The sequence below is a fragment of the Clinocottus analis genome, unplaced genomic scaffold (genome assembly GCF_023055335.1).
Source record: "Clinocottus analis isolate CAN_PGR_092001 unplaced genomic scaffold, fCliAna1.0.p SCAF_22, whole genome shotgun sequence".
NCBI lineage: Eukaryota > Metazoa > Chordata > Actinopteri > Perciformes > Cottidae > Clinocottus > Clinocottus analis.
This window is the reverse complement of record NW_027175954.1, coordinates 7,433,713-7,459,224: the sequence shown is the minus strand read 5'-3', so window position 1 is coordinate 7,459,224 and position 25,512 is coordinate 7,433,713. Positions and strand designations below refer to the sequence as shown.

General features: G+C 37.8%; 1 protein-coding gene and 1 long non-coding RNA gene across 4 annotated transcripts in view; one reads left to right on the top strand and one right to left on the bottom strand.

The window, feature by feature from the left end:
* The window catches only part of ctnna2 (catenin (cadherin-associated protein), alpha 2), a 281,855-nt gene that overhangs the window by 14,277 nt on the left and 242,066 nt on the right, over positions 1-25,512 (top strand). For all 3 annotated transcript variants that reach the window (XR_011078175.1, XM_068588776.1, XM_068588777.1), the window contains exon 2: positions 8,954-9,060. Coding sequence is in view for 2 of the 3 variants with exons in the window: in XM_068588776.1 (XP_068444877.1) it covers positions 8,959-9,060 (102 nt within the window). In the remaining variant the exon portion in view is untranslated. The remainder of the gene's footprint in view (positions 1-8,953; positions 9,061-25,512) is intronic.
* LOC137792842 (uncharacterized) lies at positions 21,140-22,470 on the bottom strand. The gene is made up of 2 exons (XR_011078166.1): positions 22,372-22,470; positions 21,140-21,415 (listed from the first exon to the last, which is right to left on the bottom strand). It is a non-coding gene; the product is annotated as an uncharacterized lncRNA (long non-coding RNA).

Genomic DNA, 25,512 nt, shown 5'->3' with positions numbered 1-25,512 from the left:
TTTGGGAAAGACAGTGGCTGATGTCTCCATTTCAATCTTTGTCTTTAATGGGATACACAAACTAACCTTTCAAAAAATTAAACATTTTTGCTTACTGAGGTACGTGCAAATTGTCAGGATTATGTAAACATGTCCACAGCTTCTTCATCATTTGTCAGGGAACAGTGAAGTGGGTTTACACGTCAGCATTCTGTAGGTACTGTACATTTCAAATAAATAAATGGTTCAGTAAACAATTCACATTTTATACATTTAATTTTCATTATTTAAAACTTTTGAACCGTGGTGTGTATCACAAAAGAGGCGTCCCGCTGGAGACTTTGGGTGTTGAAAGTGACCAATACAAGCAGCGGGGGTAATGGATGTCTAATCTATCCCTGCCCCCAAGATCGTTTAGGACCCCATGCTTGTCACAGCCTCGTGCTCGCAGGGTACAAATAAAGTAAGTAAACTCTATTATGTATTGCAACATCTGTTCAAGTCCATGCTTAATTATATTTTGCCAACAATCAGGCACTAAATCATATCCAGTGCAGTAGTCCAGCTACAACACCAAATCCTCAGGCACCACATGCGGCTAAAGCGAGGGCTTCCTGTTTGTGTTAGTGGAGCCAACAGTATGGAAGATTACCATGACATCTGTTTTCTTTGGTATTGTTAATAAACAAGGTTGGAGTTGCTCTGTATGACAGGTGCTTAATCAATAAAGATGCACAACAGAGCTCTGACTCAGCAGAATCTCTGCCTTAACTGCCACGGCCGTGTTTACCTGATTTGTTGAGATGCACTTATCATCCTGCTACAGCTTATACAGTTGGACATCTGAAACACCAGAGCAGTCTGAGAACAACAGCGCGCCTTGAGATTATTTTCATTTACTTCCATTAAAAACACAACTTCATCAGTCTCAGTCACTTTTGACAAATCATTGCAAATAGCAAGAAAAAGAACAATGCAAGCAACCAGAAATGTATTTACACAACATCCACACAAGATACAGCTTGCACAAAGAATGTGATTCAAACTGTACCATTTGTGAGGCATACGCCAAAATAGTAGGACAATTGAAGATGCTTACAGTGGATTGTAGAACTGCAATACAATGACAATTTGTTTTTTCCTTGTTCCGATTTTAATTGCTAATGTTGCATGGTGAATGGTTTGTTCACAAGAGACACATCTTATGTCAACAGTTTGTTTTTCTTTTTTCAGCAGTCCAAAATGTAGCTTTTGCATCATTAGTTCTGAGCAGAAAGTGTTTTTGTGCTCTGAAGAAAAACCTTCTGCTTCTTCTGTGAGAGATTTTGGGTGCAGCTCGTGTCAAAAAAAATAATCCTGGTGCTCTACACCCAACCATAGCCATACATTTGTCGAGCTGCAATGAAGAAAACACCTCTTGCCAGGATTTCTACTTTATCAAAGCACTAGTCTTGTGTTGATGATATGACCCTCCTCTTTCTTATTATTCTTTTCTTTTTTTAATGCATAATATCTCTCAAGTGTGTGAAGCGTATTGCTTGATTTTACATTCATGAAAATGTCACGAGGATATTAGTCCAGCATTAATGTCTGATGTTGAGTTGTTGAAAGTTCATATAGCAGATTCATTACTGCAAGCTTCCTTTACCACAAGAAAAGTGGCATAGCAACATTAGCTTTCATAGAGCTGCAACAATTAGTTATAATTGTTATAATAATAAACTACTTTTGACAATCCATTAATTGTTTGTAGGAAGAAAGAATACACAATTCTGCATGTCTTCAAGGTTGGTCAGTGTATCATCCGTTCATTTAATAATTTAATCTGAAAATCATTTAAATATATGCATTGTTCAGGGTTGACTTTGTTTTTGTTTTGTGGTTTTCTGACTTTTCTTTGCTGTACACTGGTGCAGAAAGTAACCACTGCACACACGTTGCACAACCAGACAATTCAATTTGAATGAGACATGATTGAAATGCTTCCTCATGGGGAAAAAATGTGTGTGGCAGATCCAGATCCAGTGATGTTAGACTGCTTGTAGCCTGTGTTATAATCATATGGGCATTATGAGACCAAAGATATCCTCGTTATAGCCTACTGTAGGATGAGCACTGTAATGGTCATGAATCAACAGAGATTTGCTGAGCTTTACTGTTGCATTCAGAGAGTAATTCACCCACTATAATAATGGTCTTATTTTATTTAGCACCAGGGGTCAAACCACCGATCCTCTGCGTGAATGACGACCCCTGCTCACCACTGCACCACTGTCGCCGTGACTGTTATATTGTCTGTAACTCACCTCTCTTGTTAATTGCCGTTGTTATTTAGAATTGATAAAGTAAAAAAAATAATTAAATCAATCATGAATTGTTTAAATATCACCTGAAGTCAGTGTTTGTCTTGGCGGATTAAAAAAATGGGCAGTTTAACACCTGGTTGACTGAGGTAATTACTTAACAGTCGCTATCAGTTGTCTCTCTGCCATGTCATCAGCAGTATTTCAGAGAAGAGCTGACACAAGCAGAACCTTAAGGTAATAATATTGTTTAATGGGCAATAAAAAAATAAACAGTATCAAGAAGACCCAACATTAGGTGACAAATGACCTGACTTACAGGAAACAGCATGTAGCTACAGAGGCTTTTGTTGCCAGTCCTACATTGTTGCCACTTCTGCATTTTGATGATAACACAGTTTATTCAATCATCACGGTGACAGGTTGTTAAATTGTTTTCCTAGTGCTCTCAGCCTCCATGACACTGAATTCTTAACACGACGTTGTATGATTTGTCAACATGTTTCAGCTGATTTGTGTTTATCTTTAATGTAGACAGAAAGATGATACAAACTGAAGTCGCTGAAGTCTGATAATAATATGGAAAAAACATTTTTGTCGTTTAGTTTTGTAGTTAGTCCAATAAATATTTGCTTCATAAAGAACGTGATTATTGATACTAATTCATTATGTATTTTAAACCGCTACAAGCAATAACGTAACGTTTTCTTTCAAAGCGCATCTAAATCGCGATCACTGTTCAGTCCAATCCATTTATTATTTAACATGCCAAACTCTGGTTTGTTGCAAAGCTAACTAGGTCACATATTCACAACTAATAAGACAGACAATGTAAAGTCTCATCAACTTCAGCCACAGTACATGGCTTTAGGCTGTGGGCGATAGCTAAAGCACCTGGAGTGAACTCACTTAAATAAGGGAATGAGATGAGTATTCCACACAAGCCTGCAGCGCTAACCACTGAGCATCTGGGCCGCCCATCTGTGTGGTTATTCCATTACAAAGTGTTTCCAATCAATATTTTACATGAGCAACAATATGATAACCTTACTTTAAGATGTTTTATTTATAGGCATATTTTAGTTGTCGTCACATCATGGGTACATGAGTGCTGCATGAGGTTTAATATAATGCAATTGTACTGTAGTTTTATCAGCTTATCTTTTTGTGAATTTAATATACCAAGTCAGTGCCTATGAATCTGTTGCTTTTTAGAGATATTTTTGAGTTTTGTCCTCAAGTTTTTGTTAATTACAGTATATAACTTAACAGTCCTTGGTATTGTGGAACTGAGGCGGTGATATGACTGATAATTTGTTATTCTACACATTGATACTAATGTTTTGTGACTCAATCATAGACTGGTTACTTTTTAATGGCATTTTCAAATGGCATTAATTCCTTGCTTTTCATTCATTCCTACCCCAGTAAATGTAGCACATCTTCAGTAGGCAGACATGATTAATAAATGGAAATAGTAGCACCACCATACAAAACAAGAAAGCTAACAACAAAGCTAAAATGTGGTGAGCATGCCTTGCCAAATTTAGCAGGAATTGCAGACAGGCCAGTGATGAAAGCTGCTTTCCAGGACTGAAATGAATTGCTGAACAGCAACCATTGCTGCAGCTACCAGCTGCATTAAGGTTGTAATGCATTCATCATGAACACTGATAGTGAGAAGTTTACTTGATTATACAGAAGATATTCATGTGAATGCTTTAGTTGTGCTTTAGAATAAATCTTAAAAAAGTAGAAGACAGCACCTTATTCTCTCAGCATAATGTGTTATTCTCAACCCCCTAAAGCGTCTCCATCTTTCCCCAAAATCCTATCCTGGGGCAGAAGGAAATAGTTGTTAGATGTATCAGAAAGTAAAGACAAGTAACTGTACACTACAATAGCCGGCACATTGGTAAACACACAGTGACATGTACACTCACGATGTATTATACACACACACACACACACACACACACACACACACACACACACACACACACACTTGTACACTGCAGATGGTGGGACATCTTACAGATTGCTACAACTGAAGTCTGGCTCATGCTCTTCACCAAAACATGTTTGTTGAACAAAACAGATCTGAGGGGGTGATATGTTATCTCTCCTTAATAATAGGCACATGCTGTGAACATTTCTTTTTCATTTCTTGTATTTCTTTGGACACACCATAGAGATGGTGGAGGACCTGTGGTGCCTCAGTGACAAGTAGCAAGAGTGGAAACACAACAGAACTCACAACCTTGCCACATTGCTTGCTTAACCTTATTTTCTCTTAGTTCCATGGATGCATTTTTTTCGATGATGGCTGTTGGGGACACAATATCGAGCACAAAAACAAAACTGTGGAACAGAATACATGTTGCATTTCAGAGAATAAATCCAATAAAACAAGATCACATTGTGGTTTTATTGAATTTACTGGAAACATTGATAACAGTTTCATTATTTGGGGGTCGGGTAGGATTCTTTTTAGGATTCAAGCAAGCATTTTAAGCATTAATATGGCAGTTAAGCATGTTAATTCAATCATAACAGTTGTAATCACAATTAAAATGTAGTTATTTATGCAGTCCAAGCATCAGGAAGACCAGAAGTATAACCAAATGTAAATACATAGTAATGTGGCTGATTATTCTCTTTCAAAGCAAACATCAAAAGCAATCTTTCTTGATCATCTAACAACTGACCTGTATTCAAATGACAGCTCTCTTGAAAGTTGGTACAGCTGACAACTTCCTACAAGCGGTGTGAACAGCTCTAGCCCTCTTGGGCAAGTATAACATGCATTGGCCTATTATCATTTCAAGAGGAACTTTCACTGTTCATAGGTTGTATAGCTAGTTGTTAGCTGTGAATGTGTGAACAGTACCTTCTGACTATTCTGTTGAACCCCAGTGGGTTATTTACAAGGTGGGAGAGGTGTGTCAACTAAACATGGGGGAGAGGCTTTTTAAATTCAGCTTTTATGTATCCCCAGATGTCTGTATCATCACATTTGTTGATATAAAGTGCTCAGTTATGATATTATTAGACAGATGACGTCTCTCAGCTGTTTCCTTCGTGCTTCATGAGAGACTCCCTCGTGTAGAAACATCTTTGAGTGAATTTCACTTTGCTTCCCTGCTTACATTCTGCATCATCAGAAACCATGTTTTGGCAGGTTTGAAATATTTAATTTTATTCATAATTTGGTTGTGTTACACAATGCATTGTACATGATAATTAACTTATGCAATGACGCAATTTCTCACATTTTTACATCTATAATACGTTGGTGTGAATAGCATTTATTGACACCGTCATGACATTTGCAGAGAACTCCACCAACAATAAAATACATTACAAGTCACTTGAACATCCGCTGTCACTGGCAAGTGTAATAGTATTTTTGCACATTGTGTTTTGCATGCTACATAAAGCAGTATTTGTATAATATGGTAATTGCGGCTTTATGTAATGTCCAACCAAAGCGCACTGTGAATTGGTGCATGAGGCAAAAGCATTTTTTTTCAACAAAAAACATTTCCAGTTCAGATATAACTGACACAATCACTATGATGAATCACTGTTTACCAAAATCTTAACAAAACCACTTTCTGTAATTGTTTTGATTCCATAAAGTGTCAACACCAGTAACAACCCTGTCTTTGAGAAGTCCCACTGTCATACACCAGAAAACTGTTTATTGTATTACAATGGCAGCCTGAGATTTTTCAGTGCTTCTGTTTTCTTATCAGTGGCATGTTCCTCTGCATTTGCATCATTCCTGTTTATTACCACTGTATGCACTATGCTCTGCCGGGAAGCTTTTAATGTCATAAAGGAAAGCTGCTGAGCTAGTCTTCAAAAAGAGAGACTGTTGTAGAGATAATTTCAAGTTAGTCTGAGCTACTAACTAACCAGCTGACTGCTAATGCAAGCTGCTTGAAATTGACATGACCTCCCACACTGTTAGTGTTGAGAAAGAGTTACTACTTTTGTTGGTCTTTTTTTAACAGCAAAAATATGCATTCTATAGGGAAAAAGCAACAATAGGTTCCAAAATGAAATATTTACTTATTTTTCTCTCTCAACAAAAAATAATAATGTCAGTGTCTTTATATATGTTTTTCCCCCACATTCACTGCACTAACTGTAGCACAAATGTAAGCTTGCTAATTCACAATTTGCAGTGTGTGAAAAATGTCTGTCTTTATTGCGCAAGGATTTGTTTTGCCAGAAGTAACTCAAGACTATCACTTGATTCAACACTCCTGCCCACCTCTGTTTGTGCATTTTTTAAATGCAAAACTACTGTTTATGATAGATTGATTAGCTGAACGATGCACAAAGCTGTCCCTGTCCAGATTTCCATGCAGGGACCAAAATGTAATGTCACCAGCATAGGTGAAGGCCTAAATTTTATTTGGAGCTAAAGGTCCATGACATTTTGAAATAACTTTGATGATTTGCTTGTGATTTCATCGATGGTGCCAGGTTGCGATATTCCCTACTGTTCATCCATCATTAACCCCACTGTGTGTAGTATTAGGGGCCTTTGGCCCAGATCTGTCATTCCCATTCTCTTCCTTTATTCCCTTCTGCCTCATTGACATTGGCAGTAGACTGAGCCAGTCCCAGCTGGCCCATTTTGAAATTGCTTACTGTAGAAACACATCCCCACAGTAAAACAGACTGCTACCCTCATGCCAGCTGTTCAGTCATCACATTCACCCAATGTAACCCCACTGAGCTTTAGGGTTTTAAAAACTCTAATGAAAAAAATATTCTAAGTTAAAGAGCAGATTGTCTAAAGAATTATACGATTGAGACTCATATTGCAGAGCTCAGCACCATCTCAGGAGTGCATCTTTTCACTTATATGAATCACTTAAGGCTTTGCTGACTTCTCCAACTTTTCTCCTATTTTTCTTTACTTTTGCCTGCTTTTCTTCACTAGAACACTCACTTCCTGGTGCGCTGCTCCAGTACAACATAGTGTATGTAGCTGAAGGATTTTAAGTAAAGTGGACTATTCTATGCCAAAACTCCACTGAATGGCATCTAGCTTTTCAACAGATGAATAATACATGTGTTCCTGGATTTACTGCCTTACTCAATTAGTTACAGCTTTGGAGAGATACATTGTAATAATGGAGTTAATTAAGAAAGTTAATACCATAAATTTAAGGTTAGAGATATGGCCGGACATTAATTTGAGGATTGGCAGAATTGTTAAATGTGCTTTGTTTTATTTGATGTGCAGAGCCAAGATTTGCCAACTGTCAACAGTTACCAGACCTCCATAAAAACCTGCTTTTTGAGCCGGTAGTTTATTTTGTGGAGTTACTGGGGCTGAGGATTAGTTATTATTGGCACTTTAATTATTATAAAATATGGTCTCAATGAATACACAACACAATGTTTAACTGGAAATATTTTTGTTAATTAATTAAATTGTTATAAACGTCTTTGTCATTGTCAAAATAAACATTACTTTATATTAAGGACATCCTGGGTCCATCTTTACCCATTAAGTCTCTGGCTATGCCTATATCCCCATCAATACTATTGCACAGTGACACAATGCTCATAAGACTTATGTGAAAGACCAGTAAGTCAGAAGTAACATAATATGTAACACAAGTAATGGTCCGTCTGCTCTCTTTTATACAACACAGTACCATTCACAATAACGCTCCTTTTCAATGTTGCAGCAGCAACATTCAAGAAAGATTTTCACAGGCTTCCACTGTAGGGTGTGCACACAGCTGCATGACAGCTATCTAAAAGTAAACCAAAACATTTTTGATCGCCCCTTGGTGTCTGTCTAATTTAGGAAGCGCTTGATTTGATATGCAGCAGAGTTTTCGAGGAGTGCACATTTTACACATCAATATTGCAGTCAACCGTGCTCATTTATTAATAATAATTGTGATGACAATTAAAATGTAATTGCATAAGGAAGTATAACCAAGTATACATAAGTTGTAATGTATTTGAGTCCTCTATTTCAAAGCAACATCTTTGGGGGCAGCTGTGGCTCAAGGGGATGAGTGGTCGTTCTGTTACCACAAGGTCCTGCCGGTTCAATCTCCAGTCTCCCCATTCATACTATGTCCTTGAGCAAGACACAGACTCCTCGGTCACCTCATCGGGAAGCACACTGCAACTTGAAGGATTTGTTAAATGCAGATACAAATTTCCCTAAGGGGATTAATAAAAGATACTTTCTTTGCTTCTTTTCATCTAACTCCTCTTTAAAGAGCTGTCTCTATTACTGTAAGGAACTCAGGAAAGCTTACCTGGTCAACAACCTTTATTGGTGCATCACAAAATACATAGCATGTGCACATAGTGGGTTAGAAAGACTGCACCAAACATTGGTCGGACACAAACATCGAATATGGAAAAGTTCTACAGCACAATGCTGTCCAAGCGAGGCTTCCACCACTGTGACGTAACCTGTTGTCTATTGTCAATCTTTCAGCTTTTGAGAAACATTCATGCCAGCAGACCTGTATTCAAAAACAGGTCTCTTGAGAGTTGGTACAGCTAAACCACTATGTACAAACTGTGTGAACACTTCAAGCCCTCTCGGGTAAGTCTAATGTGCAATATTTCCACACCAAACATTCCTCTAACCATTGATCTGCTTTTGCTCCCAACAGAGACCATGACGACCGCCACCTCCCCCATCCTATTGAAATGGGACCCCAAGAGTCTTGAAATCCGTACCCTGACCGTGGAGAGGCTTTTGGAGCCACTCGTCACACAGGTAGTTCAGTTAACACTTGATGTGAATGTTACAAAGAATAATAGCCAAAGCATTGAAGTGAAACAATATCTGGAGTCTACTGTCTCACTTAAATTGATTGATGTCTTAGACCAAATGTACCAACAAAACAATAACTAAATCCATATCCCTACTTATTAAAGTGTTTCTGTTCAGTCTTCCAAAGTATGACGGTGAATATAATTTGTCATAGTTCAGTATAAGAGCAAATGGATTACTGTCCGGTTGTACCTTTTGCAGGATCACATGTCGCAAAGAAGCTAAACTGCATTCTGTTACTACCAAGTAATTTGACTCATTGTCAATGACTTTGTTTGGCTTCTCAAGCTGAACATACGTATGGCTCAACATGACTTTGCCCATGAAGGCTGATTGTTACAAAGTCTGTGACTTCAAAACCTGAATTGATCAGATGAACCAGCCGTCAATCAAACCAGTTGCTCACAACTGGTTTGATTGACGGTTTGAATAGCAAAACGCCTTTTGTGTCATCCTTTGCTCTTTTTTTCAATAATGAAATACTCTCCAATTCTGATATCACTGATGCTATTGCAGCATATATGCTAACCTCCACAGGAGCCACCATTGTTTAGAAAAAAACAGTGCCTCTCCATGTCATCTCACACACACTTAAACCAAGCCCGTAGCTACTGGTAGCTCCTCACTGGACACCATCCAGAACACATGCTTGCCAGGCACAAAGAAATCAAAAATCACACTACAAAATTACGCAGATTCACTCTCAGTAGTAAATATCTTTGGCAACAGCCCTGTTTCCCCAGGATGTCTTCTTAAAGCTGCTTAATTGCAGGTAATAGCCAATCGACTGACAATGCTAGATATAAAATTTGTAAAGGCTAGTTGTACTCGCAGCCAGGGACTCATAACACAACCTTTGGTCCCCTTGAGAATGCATTGTATTCGAAGTATTGATTGTAAACTTTTTGCCACCTTAACCTTTTGCAACAGAAATACACAGCCCTTTTATTCTCCAATTGTAACTTTTCAGGAAACAAGAGATTACTCTCGTTTCTGGGATTGTCTTAATTTACATGCAAAAGCCTCATATGTCCACTTATTCCAAAATAATTATATTTGACTGAGTAGGTGGATTTAGTCATTTAGTTTTAAGCCAGGACAAAGTCTCAAATCTTTACACTCAAGACCACGATCCTAAAGAAGTTATATTACAGTAAGAATGTAGCTTGTTCTCCTGAAATATATTGTATTAGCAAGCTGCTTATGGTGGCTCGTTCTTCTGTTTTAATAGATGATATGTCATCTGTAAAGAAACCTTTACTTTGTGGTTGCGTGATTAATACTGTAGGTCTTTTGAGTCCACTTAAACAGAACTGGTCATTGCAGAATTTGGTGCTGACGTGCAACATGCTTGCAACATAATTACATTAGACTTGCTTATTTTTCCAATGCATTATTTTTGTGCCTAGACAAAGTTCAGTAAGACCACATGGAGACATGGATGAATGAGAGCAAAACTTGAGCATGTGTTTCACTTCCTATTCAATTTATATTTCTCATCTTGAGTAATATGGCCATCGATCTCCTCACCCCTGCCTGTGTAACTTTGAGTTTTGGGTTTATTTGCTACAATTGTATTACATGCAAACTTCCAATGAACTACCATTGATTAATTTTTCAATTGGCATCATCAGTTTGAGTCGCATTGGCATAAAATATCTGACCAAACTATCATAAAAAATATACTCCACATTTAGGTGGGATACAACTTGGTTGTTTTCTATTCAGACTTGCAGTTTGTCATCCTCATCCAGTGTTTGTGCTCATGAGAGGCCATCAACGTGACAGATAGGTATGGCTTAATGTTAGCAGGACAAAAAGCTCACAAGCTTCCTCTCTTGATAATTATTAATTTAATACTGTTTTAAGAATTGCCCCGGCTGCCCATAAAATAGTGTATATTCCCTTTGACATCTTAATTTGTCTTGATAAAAATCTATTTTGCTGCTTTTGCAGAAGCGAGCATTGAATTTTTTGAGACAACTTTATTCTGACAATAATGATCAATTTAGCCAAAAGAGAAAGAACACAGAGGTACAGTTCTTTTGTCAGACATATCTCAATAATTATCTGACCATTTCAGTGCTATGATTTAGGGGAGTTTTATTCGCAGACACTGAGTTTTTAATTGAGAAATGTTATGGTAATCTTCTTATAACTGCTTTTTAATTACATTATGTTTTACCTCCATCTGTCTGTTACCTCTCTGAATAGATGGATAGTACAGTAAATAATGATTAATTATCTACTGTACTGCTTAATAATTGTATAACGCTGCAAATGCTGATATTGCAGCAGAATGCATCCACTACCCATTTGGGTACAGTACAATAGTCAGCTGTGGTAGTTCATCTTTACTGCAATGGCACTAGAAGTGTAAAGCTTTTTGAGATGTGAACGAGACACTGTGATTGTTTTTCCTGTCAATTTGGATGATTCAGTGATTTGAGATCGAATAAAAGGTTTTCTTGGAGGATAAACAAGCCGGCTCACCCTGACAATGCCTGAGATAGTGGACTCATTCATCTTGACCAGCTTCGCTCGCCCCTGTTGGAGGACTGGGCAATTCCATCGCTACCAACACTGAGAGGCTTCCTTTATCACTGCGTATGAAGGCAGCATGCCTCTGATATTGTAAACATTTCTATACTGCAGGCGGTAGATCTTTTTTTGAAGATTTATAGAAAGGTAGCCTCGGGAGGCAGGTTGAGGAAAGAAAGGAGGAGTCTATACTGTATTTATGTTGATATGGAATTGTAAGGGCACTGAACAGAAAACAGTTGGCCAAAGTTGTAAAGTTTTAAAAAGGGGAAACTTGACATGACCTGAGAAGATGATGATAGAACTTCTACACATGGCAAACTTTAACTTCAGCTTGCTTCACTTACAGACAGTAGACGATCTTATGCAGTGTTGATGTTGTTGGCTCTTTAGTTACATATTACAGTGACAGTATGACAGTATTAATTATAAAGAAAACATTTAGCTTGTTTCTGTCTCACCAGTAAATTGTAATACCAACCCTTGGGGGTAATACACATAATTATTTTTCATTTTGTGCCCTACTGTAGACAACTGGACAAGGAAACTGTTGTTCAATCACAAGAACATAAATGCATTTTTAGATATTGTCACATTGTTTAAAATGTTTGTACACATGGATTTTTTCCAAATGAACTAAAGAATTTAAAAACACAATCTAAAAGCTATCAAATATTTATTGGGGGGTTATTTCACCTATATAGTCCGCTAAAATCTAAACAAATTTGAATCAATCAATTTCCAATCCGGTTGCTGAATTTTTACTTGTATTTAGGAGTGCGTTCCAACTTTTGCAACGGACTTGTTCAGTGAACTATAAATAGCACTGAGGACAGCAACAGCAGAGAGAAGCAGCTGGGTAGAGCCAGCATATTCACACCTCTGTGAATTAAGGCTCTGTTTTTACCAAACCAGTTTGGGCGCCTGTCTGAAAAAGACTCAGCTAACTTTAATTAAGTTTCTATGGAGTTTGAATGAAGTGTGTTTTACAATCAGCGACGGAAAATTACTGTTTTTCAAAGGAGCCTTGTAGGTTTGAGAAGAGCGTAACAACTGCTTCTTTTCACGTCCGACAGTCTGATTTTAGGGTTTATTTTTGACCAAACCAGAATCGGTGATTTGTTCGAACAGTGGAAAAAGCAAACCAAAATGGTTTTTGATGAGCTTTGTTTTCTTTCTGTCAAGTTTGAATGAAGTGTTTTTTTTTTTGTTTTTTTTTTTTACAATTGGAGAGTAATTGTTTGTTTTTTCAATGTCTTGAGTTTTGTGGTTTAGAGGAGAGCATACTATTTGTATGTTTTGCATGTTTATAAATAATGATAAGGACTTGTGTATATTGTTTTGAGTAATGCAAAATCAATATTCCTACCAGAAATTGTATTGTGTTTTATTCTGTGTGTTCTCTCATGCTGTGGAGGAGTCTTGCCTCGCCTCCGAAGGACCCTGCTTTTAAAACCCGTTCAACCTTGGACGCATTCTAGACTTTCAAAATCACCAATGTCTGCTTGCTGTCTCTTGGACCAAAGTCCTGTTTGTTTGACCCATCAACCACCACTTCTGCCCGTCCTGTGTGGTCTAGCTGGCTCTTTATACAACAGCAGTTGCTCTATCCGTCAACTAAAGATGCATATTGGTTTACATTTGAGGTAGTTGAAAGTGCGGTGGTTCATCATTGTCAGTTGCATAGAGGCACTGACCAGTAGGTAGGAGGGAGACCAGGTTGCATTTTATGCCATGAAGTCACTTATTGACAGCTTTTTTTGCCGTGAAATTTTAAATGCCTTTTTTTCAGGATGAATCTGAATCTAAATGTGTAGTATGCAGACTAATTGCTGTCAAAGGTAATTTTGCTTTGAGGCTGTTTAATTATTATTCAGTCAGATGCAGTCGCTCGTGGTGTTCTTCTGCACAGTTTAGGTTCTTGAATTGAGTTCTTCTTCTTGTTTTTAGATATTATGATGCTTATGATGCCATATTAAAAAATGAATTAGAATTTATCTAAGGAGAGTCTAGTTATACTATGTATTACAGTTTTAAAAGTTCCATTTTTGGTATAAGTATATATCTTTAACCATCTCCAAATCTGTGTGGACATTTTGTTTAGTATTTAATATACTACATTCATATTATCTTTGTATGTTTCATAAAACTGGTAAAGCCACAAGAAAAGTGTTAGCTTTTATACTGTGTTAAAACATGACATGAGCCACATGATTTACCCCTTGATTTCTCCACCCTAATTCTCTCTCTTGAATGGGATTTCCATAATTGGGATATTTGGTCGTTGACATTGCATTCTGCTTCCATGGGATCCAGGAATGAGCCTTTCTGCTGCCCTGTCTGTACAGTAGCTGGACCAGAGAGAGCTATCAAAATAATGTCCTAGTTGGTCTCTATTTCCCATGGTTGATTTTCATACATAACATGGATTAATTCATGGTGAGTACTCCAACTTCATCAGTGCAACTTGCCTCACTACATACATGTTTGATCTCAGAGGTCATAACAGCACTTAACAGCAACACACACAGCTGATTCTGATGAGAACAGACAAGAAGTCAGAATGAGAGTGATATTGAGAAAGATAGTATTAACAGACAACATACTGTACCATGAGGAAGGCGCTGTCTGTGTTGCTGCTTGTCTAGCTTCACTTTGTTCAATAGAGTTTGTAAAACGGCACTTTGGCATGGGTATATCCTTTTTTCTTTTGGTTTTCGTGGTATTTAATTGACAGCTATTTTTCTTTGGCATATTGACTTCAAAGCCTGGTAATGGGCTAGCAGGGCACCAACAGGGTATAGTTGGCTGTCAGCAGTGGATGCTTTATGCCGCTTTGTTTTTATGTGGCTCCTAGCATTGGTTGGCACCTGACACACACATTCGCACACACAAGTCAAGGGGCTTAACATAAAGGGAGGCGAGACGACGGCGGCAGGGGATTAAGGCTTCACGCTGCATCACTGTCATAATCCATTAAGCTAGCGGAAAAGGAGGAAGTCTGGACCTCAAACTGACACTTTTTGGAGGCAAAAGGAGATGCTTTACCTCTCCTAAGACTTTTTATTTAAACCAGAGCAGTCTTTCTCAAAGGTTGAGTAGTCATAGTTTTAGGAATTTGGCAACAGCTTGTTGGCTACTCACTTTTTTCGGAAAAATAAGTAACTCCCAGTTTTGTTTAACTTAGAGTTATCTTAGGGACAACTTTTATTGCCGTTATGCATATTTAGATATATTAAAGTATCACCTGGACCTTGGAGTCACCGTCAGCCAGGACTTGGCGTTGTTTTACACTAATGGCTATTTACAGAAACCCACGACGCGCCACTGGCATACACGCATACCACAATGCATTCAAACTGATGTCCTTCTGAAAAAGGTTGTGCAATTTAACTTTGTAATACTTTCTGTAGGAGTGTTATAAAGATGACAACTGTGTCATCATGCAGTGCCCCCTGTTAGCTTCTGTCTTCTCATTACCTCTTCCAGTGCCTGAGCATCAGTGCTGGATCTTGTAAAACATACTTTCTTCTGTCTTCGGGCTTTATCTTCTGACGATTTGCTCTGTCAGCATATGGCTTGCCCCAGGGTTATGAAAAGCAGCCATGCACAGATGCTGGTTGTCTACTTGTGGCTATACTTTTCTATCATAGGAAGTATACCCCATGAGGACAGATTGCCTTAGAAACACAGCCCTCCTGGTTTTAGCAATATTATTACAAGCACAGAGTCAAGCCACTTTCCTGCCTGGTCAAAAATAATCCGGACTTTATATTAATGGCAGACTCCATGAAGAGGGCCGGCTCCCGATGTAGATATGAAGGGCTCATTCTAAGCTAACGGAAATGTAATGACTCTTAGTAAGTTAGGTTAATATACTCTTATGAAAACATAGTTATTACTATTATATTACAGTTCTTCTATTAAATACACCGTTAGACTGCACCATGAACACAGTTTGAGTCATGTGCCATACTACTACATCAGAAACGTTTTATTATAAGTTTGCATTTTGCTTTTAATTATCAGGAAAAAAGGAATATTTTTTTCCTTTTCTCATTTTTTACAGACAGAGCAAAAGATGCGCACTCCCACATTTACAATCGTCACGGACTACATATTCAAACCTTAAGTGTTCCTTTGACTTTTCAGTTTGATATATGTTTTTAGTTGCTTGTAAAACACACTTTGTGAACGTAATTTCAGAAGAATTAAAATGTTAATCATCCATGTGCTCATAAACCCTAATTTGTTTTTACTTTAAATGAGCTGAATTTATTTGAATTACACTTCTAAAAAGTTTACACATTATTGTGTTTCGTTAAGTTCATTTTTTTTTGGAGCGGCACACAAGGTAATTTTCAGCATACACACTTTGCATTTTTGCACTTTTCGACTGTTTACTTTTAATTTTTTAAATGAACACGCTATACATAGATTTCATCCCAACTATTTTTATTCTATTTTCTTTTCTATATATCTTTCATACCTGTTGTTTTATATTGTATTTAATTTGCTGCTACTTCGTCAACAAATTTCACCTTGGTGATTAATAAAGTATATATTCATTCATTCATACTTTTTATAGTTCACCATGTAACAAGCACTTTTTCTTCCCGCAAGTAAAAAAAAAAAAAGTATAAAAGAGAGAGAATGTTGCTTTATTCATTATTGAATACTTCCTGTCTAATGCATGATAGCAGTGGGAGCAGCTGAGGAGATTCCAAGGTCAGTACTGTGTGCCTCGTAATGTCTGGCAGTCTGTGAACCAGGACAGACCATGTTGTAATGGAACAGTTAAAATAGAGTGGAAAAGGATATAATCACTTACCATCACCATACAGTTTAGCCCCATCAGATACTTGGTGAACCAACATCAACACACACTTAACGCTCAATGCTGTAGTAGTGCCCTGCATGTCTACTACTGTGACATAATGCCACACTGTGAAGACGCTGAGCAGATGGGTGAAATAAAACGGATCCATTTGGGATCTTCAAATGACTCCAATAGTGAGCCAACAGTGGTCTTGTCTTCCTGCTCTGTCGTATGTGTGTAAGAGAGAGGCGGGGAGGAAGCAGATGAAAGGGAAAGAAGCAGACATATAATCTGAGATTCTAAGTGTCTGCATATTTGGCTGGGAGCAAGATCAGCACAGATGCAATCTAAATGAGGCTGAATAGTCAAAAATGACTCTCTGCTTGTTGTTTCTTTATTCATTTTTTATATTTATTTGTGGTTTTAAATCATTTTAGTTTTGGACTTTCCTCCTTACAGTCACATTCTTCCCAAATGACCTATAAAACAGGGTTAACTTGATGCGTACTGTTTTATTATTTTACAGAACAGAAAATACCACAAAACAAGCCAATTACCATGAATAATTTATTTGCTGAGCTCAACGGTGAAACTACTTTGGTCTACAGCTCTCTTTCCAGTTTTGTCTCACTTTGCTGAGTTTTGTATTTTCTTATAGTTAGTGTTCGCTGTAAAACTTTTGCGATGCTTTACTGACGAGCGTTATTTGGTACTTCAGTAGGAAATGATTTTGATTGCATACAATTTGCTGAATATTTCATCTTTAAAATGCTTGAACTAAATTTTTGAATTAACCCTGGAAATCAAATTCCATCAATATGAACATAGTATAGTATAGTTTGCACACAAGTTGGTCAATGTCCTTTTGAGTTCTTGCACTTTTATGAACGGATTAGACTTTATTCTACAAATTCTTATCTGTGTTTTTCTAATGGTTTTGTGGCTTAAGGATAACACCAATAATTAGCTGACTGTCAAATATGTGTATTGTGCTCGAACTGTGAAATCAATTATTTTCCAACCAACAAATTCTGAGGGATGAATTCACAAATGGATTGATTAGAAACTGTGTAAAAGCACCCGCAAAGGGTGAAATGCGCCCCAAGCTGCAAATAGACAATCAGTGTTCCTGTGCTAAAAAACACATTCCTGTAAAACAGTTTTCATTTCCGCTATTGACCATGGGACATTCACAACTATTTCTGTGTTATACTTGTTGTGGAAATACCAAGACATTGAACTTTACAGGCTGGTGAAAGTTGTCGCAAACTATTTGACTTCCCTGACAGAGGAAAATGTCAGAAGGAGACAGAGGTTTACTTTGGGAGAAGAATGTTGACTGGCACATATAGATGGATTGCTCAATATGAGAGGTTTGTTGAGTTGTAGAGAGAAGGTGAAGGTTAGAGTGAGAGAGCGTGCATGGCAGTGATCACATGCAGAGGATGCCCAGGAAAGTAGTATGCTCCTTTATTGGTTCACTGGAAGAAGCCTGCTGTTTTGGAAAGCTGTTGTGGATACTACACTGTAGGTATACATGTCTGTTGATGCTACTACGGTATCATCTCATCCAAACCTCAAAGCACTGTTAAATTTGCACACTTTCCTTCAAGTCGTATTTACTCTGAATTGCTACACTAATTTCTTTGACACTTGTCATTGTGACCACATCTCACGCTTAAAGCCATTTCAGAATGAGATTTTAAAAAGCTTTTATGTGGCCTGTCTTTTAAGTGAACAGCACATCGGATGGCATATATTCTGCCATTTGTTGTGCATATTACGTAAAACCTCAAGACATTCATGCCAAAATTATGTCTGAGTTAAGTAAGGACTCATTACCTTTTTTTAACCACAAAAGTAAGCAATTAACACTGATATTCAGTAATTCCTTATATTCATATTTTTAGTAGAGGTGAAAAGTTTGAGTTAAAATACATTGCATTGTTGCTGAAATGTTTTAACTGGCTCACGTCGCACAATGCTTTTAAAACTACTCTCTTGTGCTGAAGTTTTCTTTAGATTAGTTTCCAAAGAACTAATAATTTACGCTTTTTTTTTCCCACACACACTATGTAAACAGTGTCTTTAGTTATTCCTGGCAACAGAATCAGTTGTTCTTTCCAGAGAACAATGTGTTCCACCCAGAGATTGACTACTCCATTACGCTTTTTGGAAGGTGTCATGATTTTCAAATGTGCAAAATTGTCCTTGCATCAAGTGTTGTCAGGCATGTGCACCTGGTATATTGTATTGACCCGCTCTGCAGATCAACTGTGTATCAACAAAGGTCTTGTCATGCCTCAAAAATGAATTTAGTAACCTCATGGAGAGCAAAAAGACATCTGTGGTGAGAATGATAATGAAGGAGTGGGAGGATCAAACGGAGTAGAGGAACATGGGCTACGAGGGTTACTAATGAGGAAATATTATGGGAAGACAAAAAAATCTGTTGCACTCTAGAAGCAGAATGCATGAATTCTTTTCTCAGAAGTTCACCTTGTACAATGTGTGAACCACTAATGCAGATACAGATAACACCACTGAGTCCACTGGCGTCCTCTTCTCTTCCATTCCATGAGTGCTCATAACTTAAAGTAGGTAAAGTGAGATTGAGGCCTAATGTATATTTGTGGTGTAGAAAATTGGTAGAAATACTGTCAGTATATCAGTGTAAAATGCTAAAAGGTTCAACAGAATGGTAGTTAGATAAATCTGACAATCCAGTGAAAAATATATACAAGTAGGACAAATACACCCAAAAAAGATCCAAATATTTGAAAACCAGCACAATGTTATCCATCATTGTACGGCTCTGTTCCTCTCCAACAATTATTTCTAGGCTTTAAAATTAAGTATGCTTCCAGGAGGTTTCATGAGGATATGGTTGCCAGTGAACACGCTGCACGGTTAAAAATGTCAGCGCTTGACACCCCTGCAATCTGACATATCGTGCTAAAACCCTTCCACTTAGCCACCCAGTAACCCATTCAGGTACTAATCTTAATGCTTGCTAATCCTCACTGCTTTGCACTTCAGAACTTGTTAACATCAAAAGATATTTTAAATAACAGGGTATAATGAAGAGTGAGCACAGCCTTCAGTGTAAAAAAAGTAAGATACATTTTTATCAGCCCAGTTCAGGAGTACATGTTTTTCATTGCATGTGTAATGCGTGGTGTGCGTGTGGTATGTGGTGTTTGTATTTTACCCATCTTGATCTGTATATAGTGTGTATTATTCTCATTGTGTAAACAGGTTTTTGTATTGTCCTTCTCACAGCCAGGTGATTGATTCACCCACTTGGAAACAATGGAGAGGACCAACTCTTGTGTCCCCTGAGCTTTTTACACATTATGCACTTTACACTTGGATTTAAACGGCCTCATCAATTATTTAACATGGACAGTTATGTATATCACTAACTGTGGGATGGTGGCAAAGGTTAACATAATCTCTCTGGAGCGGTGTATGGCTTTGCATGGTGATGCATGTATGCATTGGCTACACGTGCACACACTTGCACATGCCCGTCCTTAATGTTTAACAGTTATAGTGCATCACTCATCCGTTGGATGGAAGTCTCAGAGGCTGAAGGCGGAAAATTGAATGGCTATGCAGAGCCAGAAGGATTTACTACTGAGAGGACAGTCCACTGGCCAGTGCTCTGGAGAGAAAAGGCCGCATACCATTTAATACTATTGATCAGCAATAAAATTGGAGGGCAAGGCACAACAACTCCTTAGGCCTGAAGGAAAGGTCAGCCTAACCACTGCTGCAGAATAATTACTTACAGTATGTATTACCTGTTAACTGTTTTCTATCGGAGTCTGAATGTTTGGGATGCTTTGATATCTCATCGCTTTTAGAGAGGGAATTGTTGTCTGATACAACACTAATAAATAAATAACTAAAAAGAAAGTCTGCATGCAAAGGCTGAGGTAAGAGCGTCATACTGTTTGGTGTTAGCTGGGAATTGTATTCATCATTCCAGCACAATATTTCAGTGTCCAATGATGTGCAATTATGTGTTATCCAATCAGCTGCATATCTGAGTTGCAGGGTAACATCGTGCTTACTTGAACATGATCTGAAAGCTGGGGCTAAATCAATAAATTCTGGCAGAGGCATGACTGCTAATGACAAAGGAGTGCGAAATAAATGGAGTTGGTCATGGTTGGTTTGAGGAGGGGAAACCTCTAAAAACATGGTGCTACAAACTATCCAGCTAAGCTTAATTCTCCACCATATGTTTGAAAAATTTACAGTCGTGCAGAAGCAGTGAGTGTTAATTCAGGACGACTCAGACACTGTAATTTATTTATATATGAATGTGTTGCTAATGAAAATATGAGCAAATCTGTTTCAGTGTAATTTCCCCATCTTCCTTGGCCCTGTGCAAAAATGTTCCCTTGTGTTTGGTTGGCTATGTTTAATGTATTTGTTCTCCTTGCGCATCTGTGTCCGTGTGTCTATGCTGCCCAGTCATGATGTGTACCTGTGGTCATTGCGATGTGTGTGTTTCTTACACAATCAATCTTTGGGGACATTTGCTAATGTTCGAGAGCAGTGGTTCTCAACCTTTTTTCAGTGATGTACCGTCCGTCATTTTTTTTTTCAACCAAGTACCCCCTAACTAGCGCAAATCATTTTTAAAAAAGCGCTGTGCCATCAGTGTTTGATTTATTAAACTGTCAACAATTAATGTTGCAATGAACTGAATGCCTTTGCATTTACATTTTAGTGAGAAACGTTGTCCGTCTTGGTGGCAGGGCTTCTTCTCCAGGCTGAGATCCTCACGAGAGAGGAAACCCTCCACCTGAGGAAAGCAGGCGAAATTTCCCTCAGCAGAAGACTCATAAGACTCCTTCACAGCTCTGCTTTATTCAGAAAGCCACCCACCTCGTCATACATGTTTAAAATTCTGGTGTCCCTGCCCTGTAGAGACAAATTCAGTTCGATGAATATATCTGCCAGATAGCACAGCTTTGCAAGTCTGTCTGTGTCCTAGAACAAGGTGTCATGGGAAGAGATGTGCTCGATCAGAAAGGTGGGTCCGTGTATTTTGCGGGCAACGGATTTTTGTTTTGAAATGAAAAAAACAAAACGGAACTTGGGGAACAGCTCGTTTCCCGATTTCCGTTTAGAAAGAAGCAACGTATACGCATATAATTAATGTATTGGTAATACGTCAATCACAGACGTAATCAGGGAGAAAATATGTTTCTAGTCAACTTAATTGAAGATGCATATTCTGGAGGAACGTAACTTGTAGCAGACAGGGTTGTAGCACACTACCTCCACACATTCCTCTCTGTGTCGACCCAAACTGGGTACATAACACAGTGGCTATATATTACCATAAGACATGCCATTCATTCATGTTCTGAAATAAAACCTGCATATTTGTGCAATGCCATTCTGTTGAGCTGCATGCTATGGATGTCTGACACCAAATTAAATACACCACTAACTACGGATAGCTTTCTGGTCACAACACAACCTACGCAACGCGCTTTCTGCTGACATGAACGTGACTGTCAAGCTCGTGTGAGCAACTTCCGGGTCACAACACAAAAACCTACGCAAAATTGAGAAAGAAGATTTACACGCAGTATTTTAATTCTCAATGTCCATGTTTAAGCACAAAGAAAATCAGATAACGGGTCGTTTTTCGTTTTCCGTTTTCTATTATCAAAACAAAAATGGAAATGGGTCATTTTCCGTTTTTTGTTTTCCTATTTCTAAACGGAAATTGAGAAACAGCTCGTTTCCCGATTTTGGTTTTCTCTTTTCAAAACGAAAATCCGTTGGCCGCAAAATACACAGACCATTTACAGCTCATTTCGCTTTTTTTTACACCACATTTAAAACATAGTCGTCGGAAAACTTACGGCAATTTGCCGGCTGTGGTTTGGCCTTCTTTGGCACTTGTCCCTCCGTGTTTTCAGCTGCGTTGCTGCTACGCTTCAACCATGCCTTCACTGTGTGAGTTTAAAGGCGGCAGTGATAAGCAGACGGGTAAAGACAGGGAGCTGTTCCAGGTTGGGTCAAACCATCCTGATATGGGGGAGACTGTGGGTTTTAGGATAATTAAATATAAACTTAATATAAAACTAAGTTTATGAACGCACAGCTATTTTTAATGAGTATTTATTAACCTTATTAAATAACTATTTTTACAGGATTTTTGTATGGATGCTAATTTTAAATAGATTTAATAAAAATCTCACGTACCCCCTGGAGTACCTTCACGTACCCCATTTGAGAATCACTGTTCTAGAGGAGTATACTGACCCAGGAATAAATTGCCTGTTATCCACAATCATTGTAATCGGCTGTTCACCGTTTTGTGCAATATTTTCATGCAATAATTTCTGCGTCAATTTGACAAGTGCTAAATCTGTTCAGCTGACAGTTTTTATTGATATTTTGTTTATAATAATAAATACCTTTTTTTTGTGGACTGTCAGCCTGATCCCTGTGAATCTCTGCCTTATGGCCTGAGATCTAACTGCAAAAAATAGTATACTTCACGTGTACAAGTTTTAGGAACAAGGACGGTTTATTTCCTGCAAGCCTTTATTTTGTAAGTGCCTTTGTTTGTTTTGTTTTTTTGTATCTACTTCCGGTGAGAACGGAAGTTGATGCAACTATTGAAACTTGACTTCACATTAAAAGTACGTTAATTGATCGTGTGTACTGAAGGAACTGATGTTCATAAGCTAGTTCTCTGCAGTATAAGAGTCACTTCATGAACGACTAAGCAACTAACTAGCTGGAACGGGAACAAGGTACTTTGTGTCTTATTGTGCTTTGACTATATGTTTAGTGACTTTATCTTAATGAGCCTTTATAAGTGTGGTTACATGTATTGTGATAACATGCTAATGTTGGCTGAAATGGCAATGGCTAGCGATAAATTGCCACGTGGTAATGTTATGTTAATGCTACATTACAGCCTTTTAAAGAAGAGAACATGTTGTGATTAATGTTCATATGTATAGATGAATGTCATCTAATTAATGTTTCAAATTCTAGGGTTCATTTATGTTTTATTTGTTTCGTAGCTCTTATGGTGATTTCTGGAGATTGATTGTGAAGGAGAAACGGTTAAATGTATGTTCTCAAAATGAGGCTCATGGTTGATCACGAATAGTAGGTTAACTAAAACTCAGCACAAGTCCAGAAATGTGTGTGCAAATACTTTTCATTACATTTATAAAGCTATTCATACACGCTATGAGGTTCATGAATCTCACTTAATGTGTAATTGTGTGCATATGCATGAGCCTGAAATCAAATTCCACAGTTTATAGATGAATGTAAATGCATCCTTAATGAACGGTTAAATTATAAATATATACCACTTACCTACCTACTGTATAGCGCCAGAATGCCCATCCTTATGCAATGCCGGTGCCCACAGCTGCACTATTCACGTCACGTAGTGTTTAAAATTAATTCATCACACATACTGTATCCCATTTGTTATCTCCAGAGAGGTAATACATACTCGTTTTGATAATAGTGTTCATATTAAAACAGACTTACAAGACAGGATAAACAGACGTTATAATAAAGTTTATCATTCATTACATTACCATACTATGATGAATTCATATGGACTCCAAAACTTTGATTTGGCCAATCATTAACATTTCCACTGTGCACTTTTACACTGCTTGCTCCAGAAAACCATGGTATACATGGTGAAGTGGAATTGTGCAATTACTATGTAAAAAATTAAATGAGCATATGCATGTTTTTGTGCATTCTTATTGTGTTTAAATATGTCCCTTGGAGAGCCACAACAAGAAAATACTATGTTTTACCATGTTAGAAGCAGCATTTAGTGGTAATACTGTGTCGGACCCCTGCGGCTCAGCACATAACAACATAATGAGCCAAAGTGCTGTTTGTCTCTTTCTACTCCACTCACCAGGCAGCAGACAACCAGGCGAGACTTCCCTGCCTTGGCTAAGAATTAATTATGTTATACTGTTACATCATAAGGGAAGACATTTCCTTATCCTTTTCCTTGAACTCTTTCCATCCCACTACATACATCCAGGGATGTCCTTCTAAATTTTATGATCACTGTCCTTTGTTTTAGTCTTTATGCTATCGTATAGATTCTGCTTCCTGGCATATATTTGTACATGCTTAGTAAAAGCCAATTATGTAATTGACTGAAGTAATCGACATGTCAGCCCACTTATTCCCACGATTCTCTGCCTTCAGTCATATTAACACGTCATTTTACATGACCAGATACAGCTGATGTATACTCTCACTAGTCTGTAAGGGTCTTTGAAGTAACTATACTTCCCTTGATATTTGCTTTTCAACATTACTAGGTGTTGATAATGGAACACAATAATTTGACCGGGATTCAGGTCTAAGCTTACAGCTCAATACCAGTTATCCAGCCATGTGGTTCTCAAATGGGGGTACGTGAAGGCCCTCCAAGGCCGTATGTACGATTTTTATTAAATATATTTAACAAATGTATTTAATAAATATGCAATAAAATAAAAATATACGTTAATACACTGAATTTTATATATTATAATCCTACATTAATGGCACAATGCTGTGTATTACATCCTTTTTTTTAAAAGGAAAAATGCGTTGTGTTTGTAATGAGGAATAGATATTTCCACAGGGGGTTCATCACTGAAACAAAGGTTAAAGACCACTTATCTAGCCTATTGGCCTGTCTAGTCTACAAAGTAAAGTTTGGGGTGTTTGAGTGGTCGTGGTTATGTCTGAGAAATGACATAACGTAACTTGTGTCGGTATGGAAATCACCACAGTGTGGTCTTACTAAGCAGTGGTGCTTGCCCAGGGCAACTACCTTGCACGGACACTGAATTTATTTTGTTAGGCCACATTTGGATGAACTAGGAAAAAATTACTATGGCCCATTTCATCTCTTTTTGCAAACCTTTTTCATTTAAATACTTTTTCCCTGAGCCATCTGTTTGATTAGTCTGTCTTCAGTTCTTTTTTTTACCTGCAATAGTTGGGTA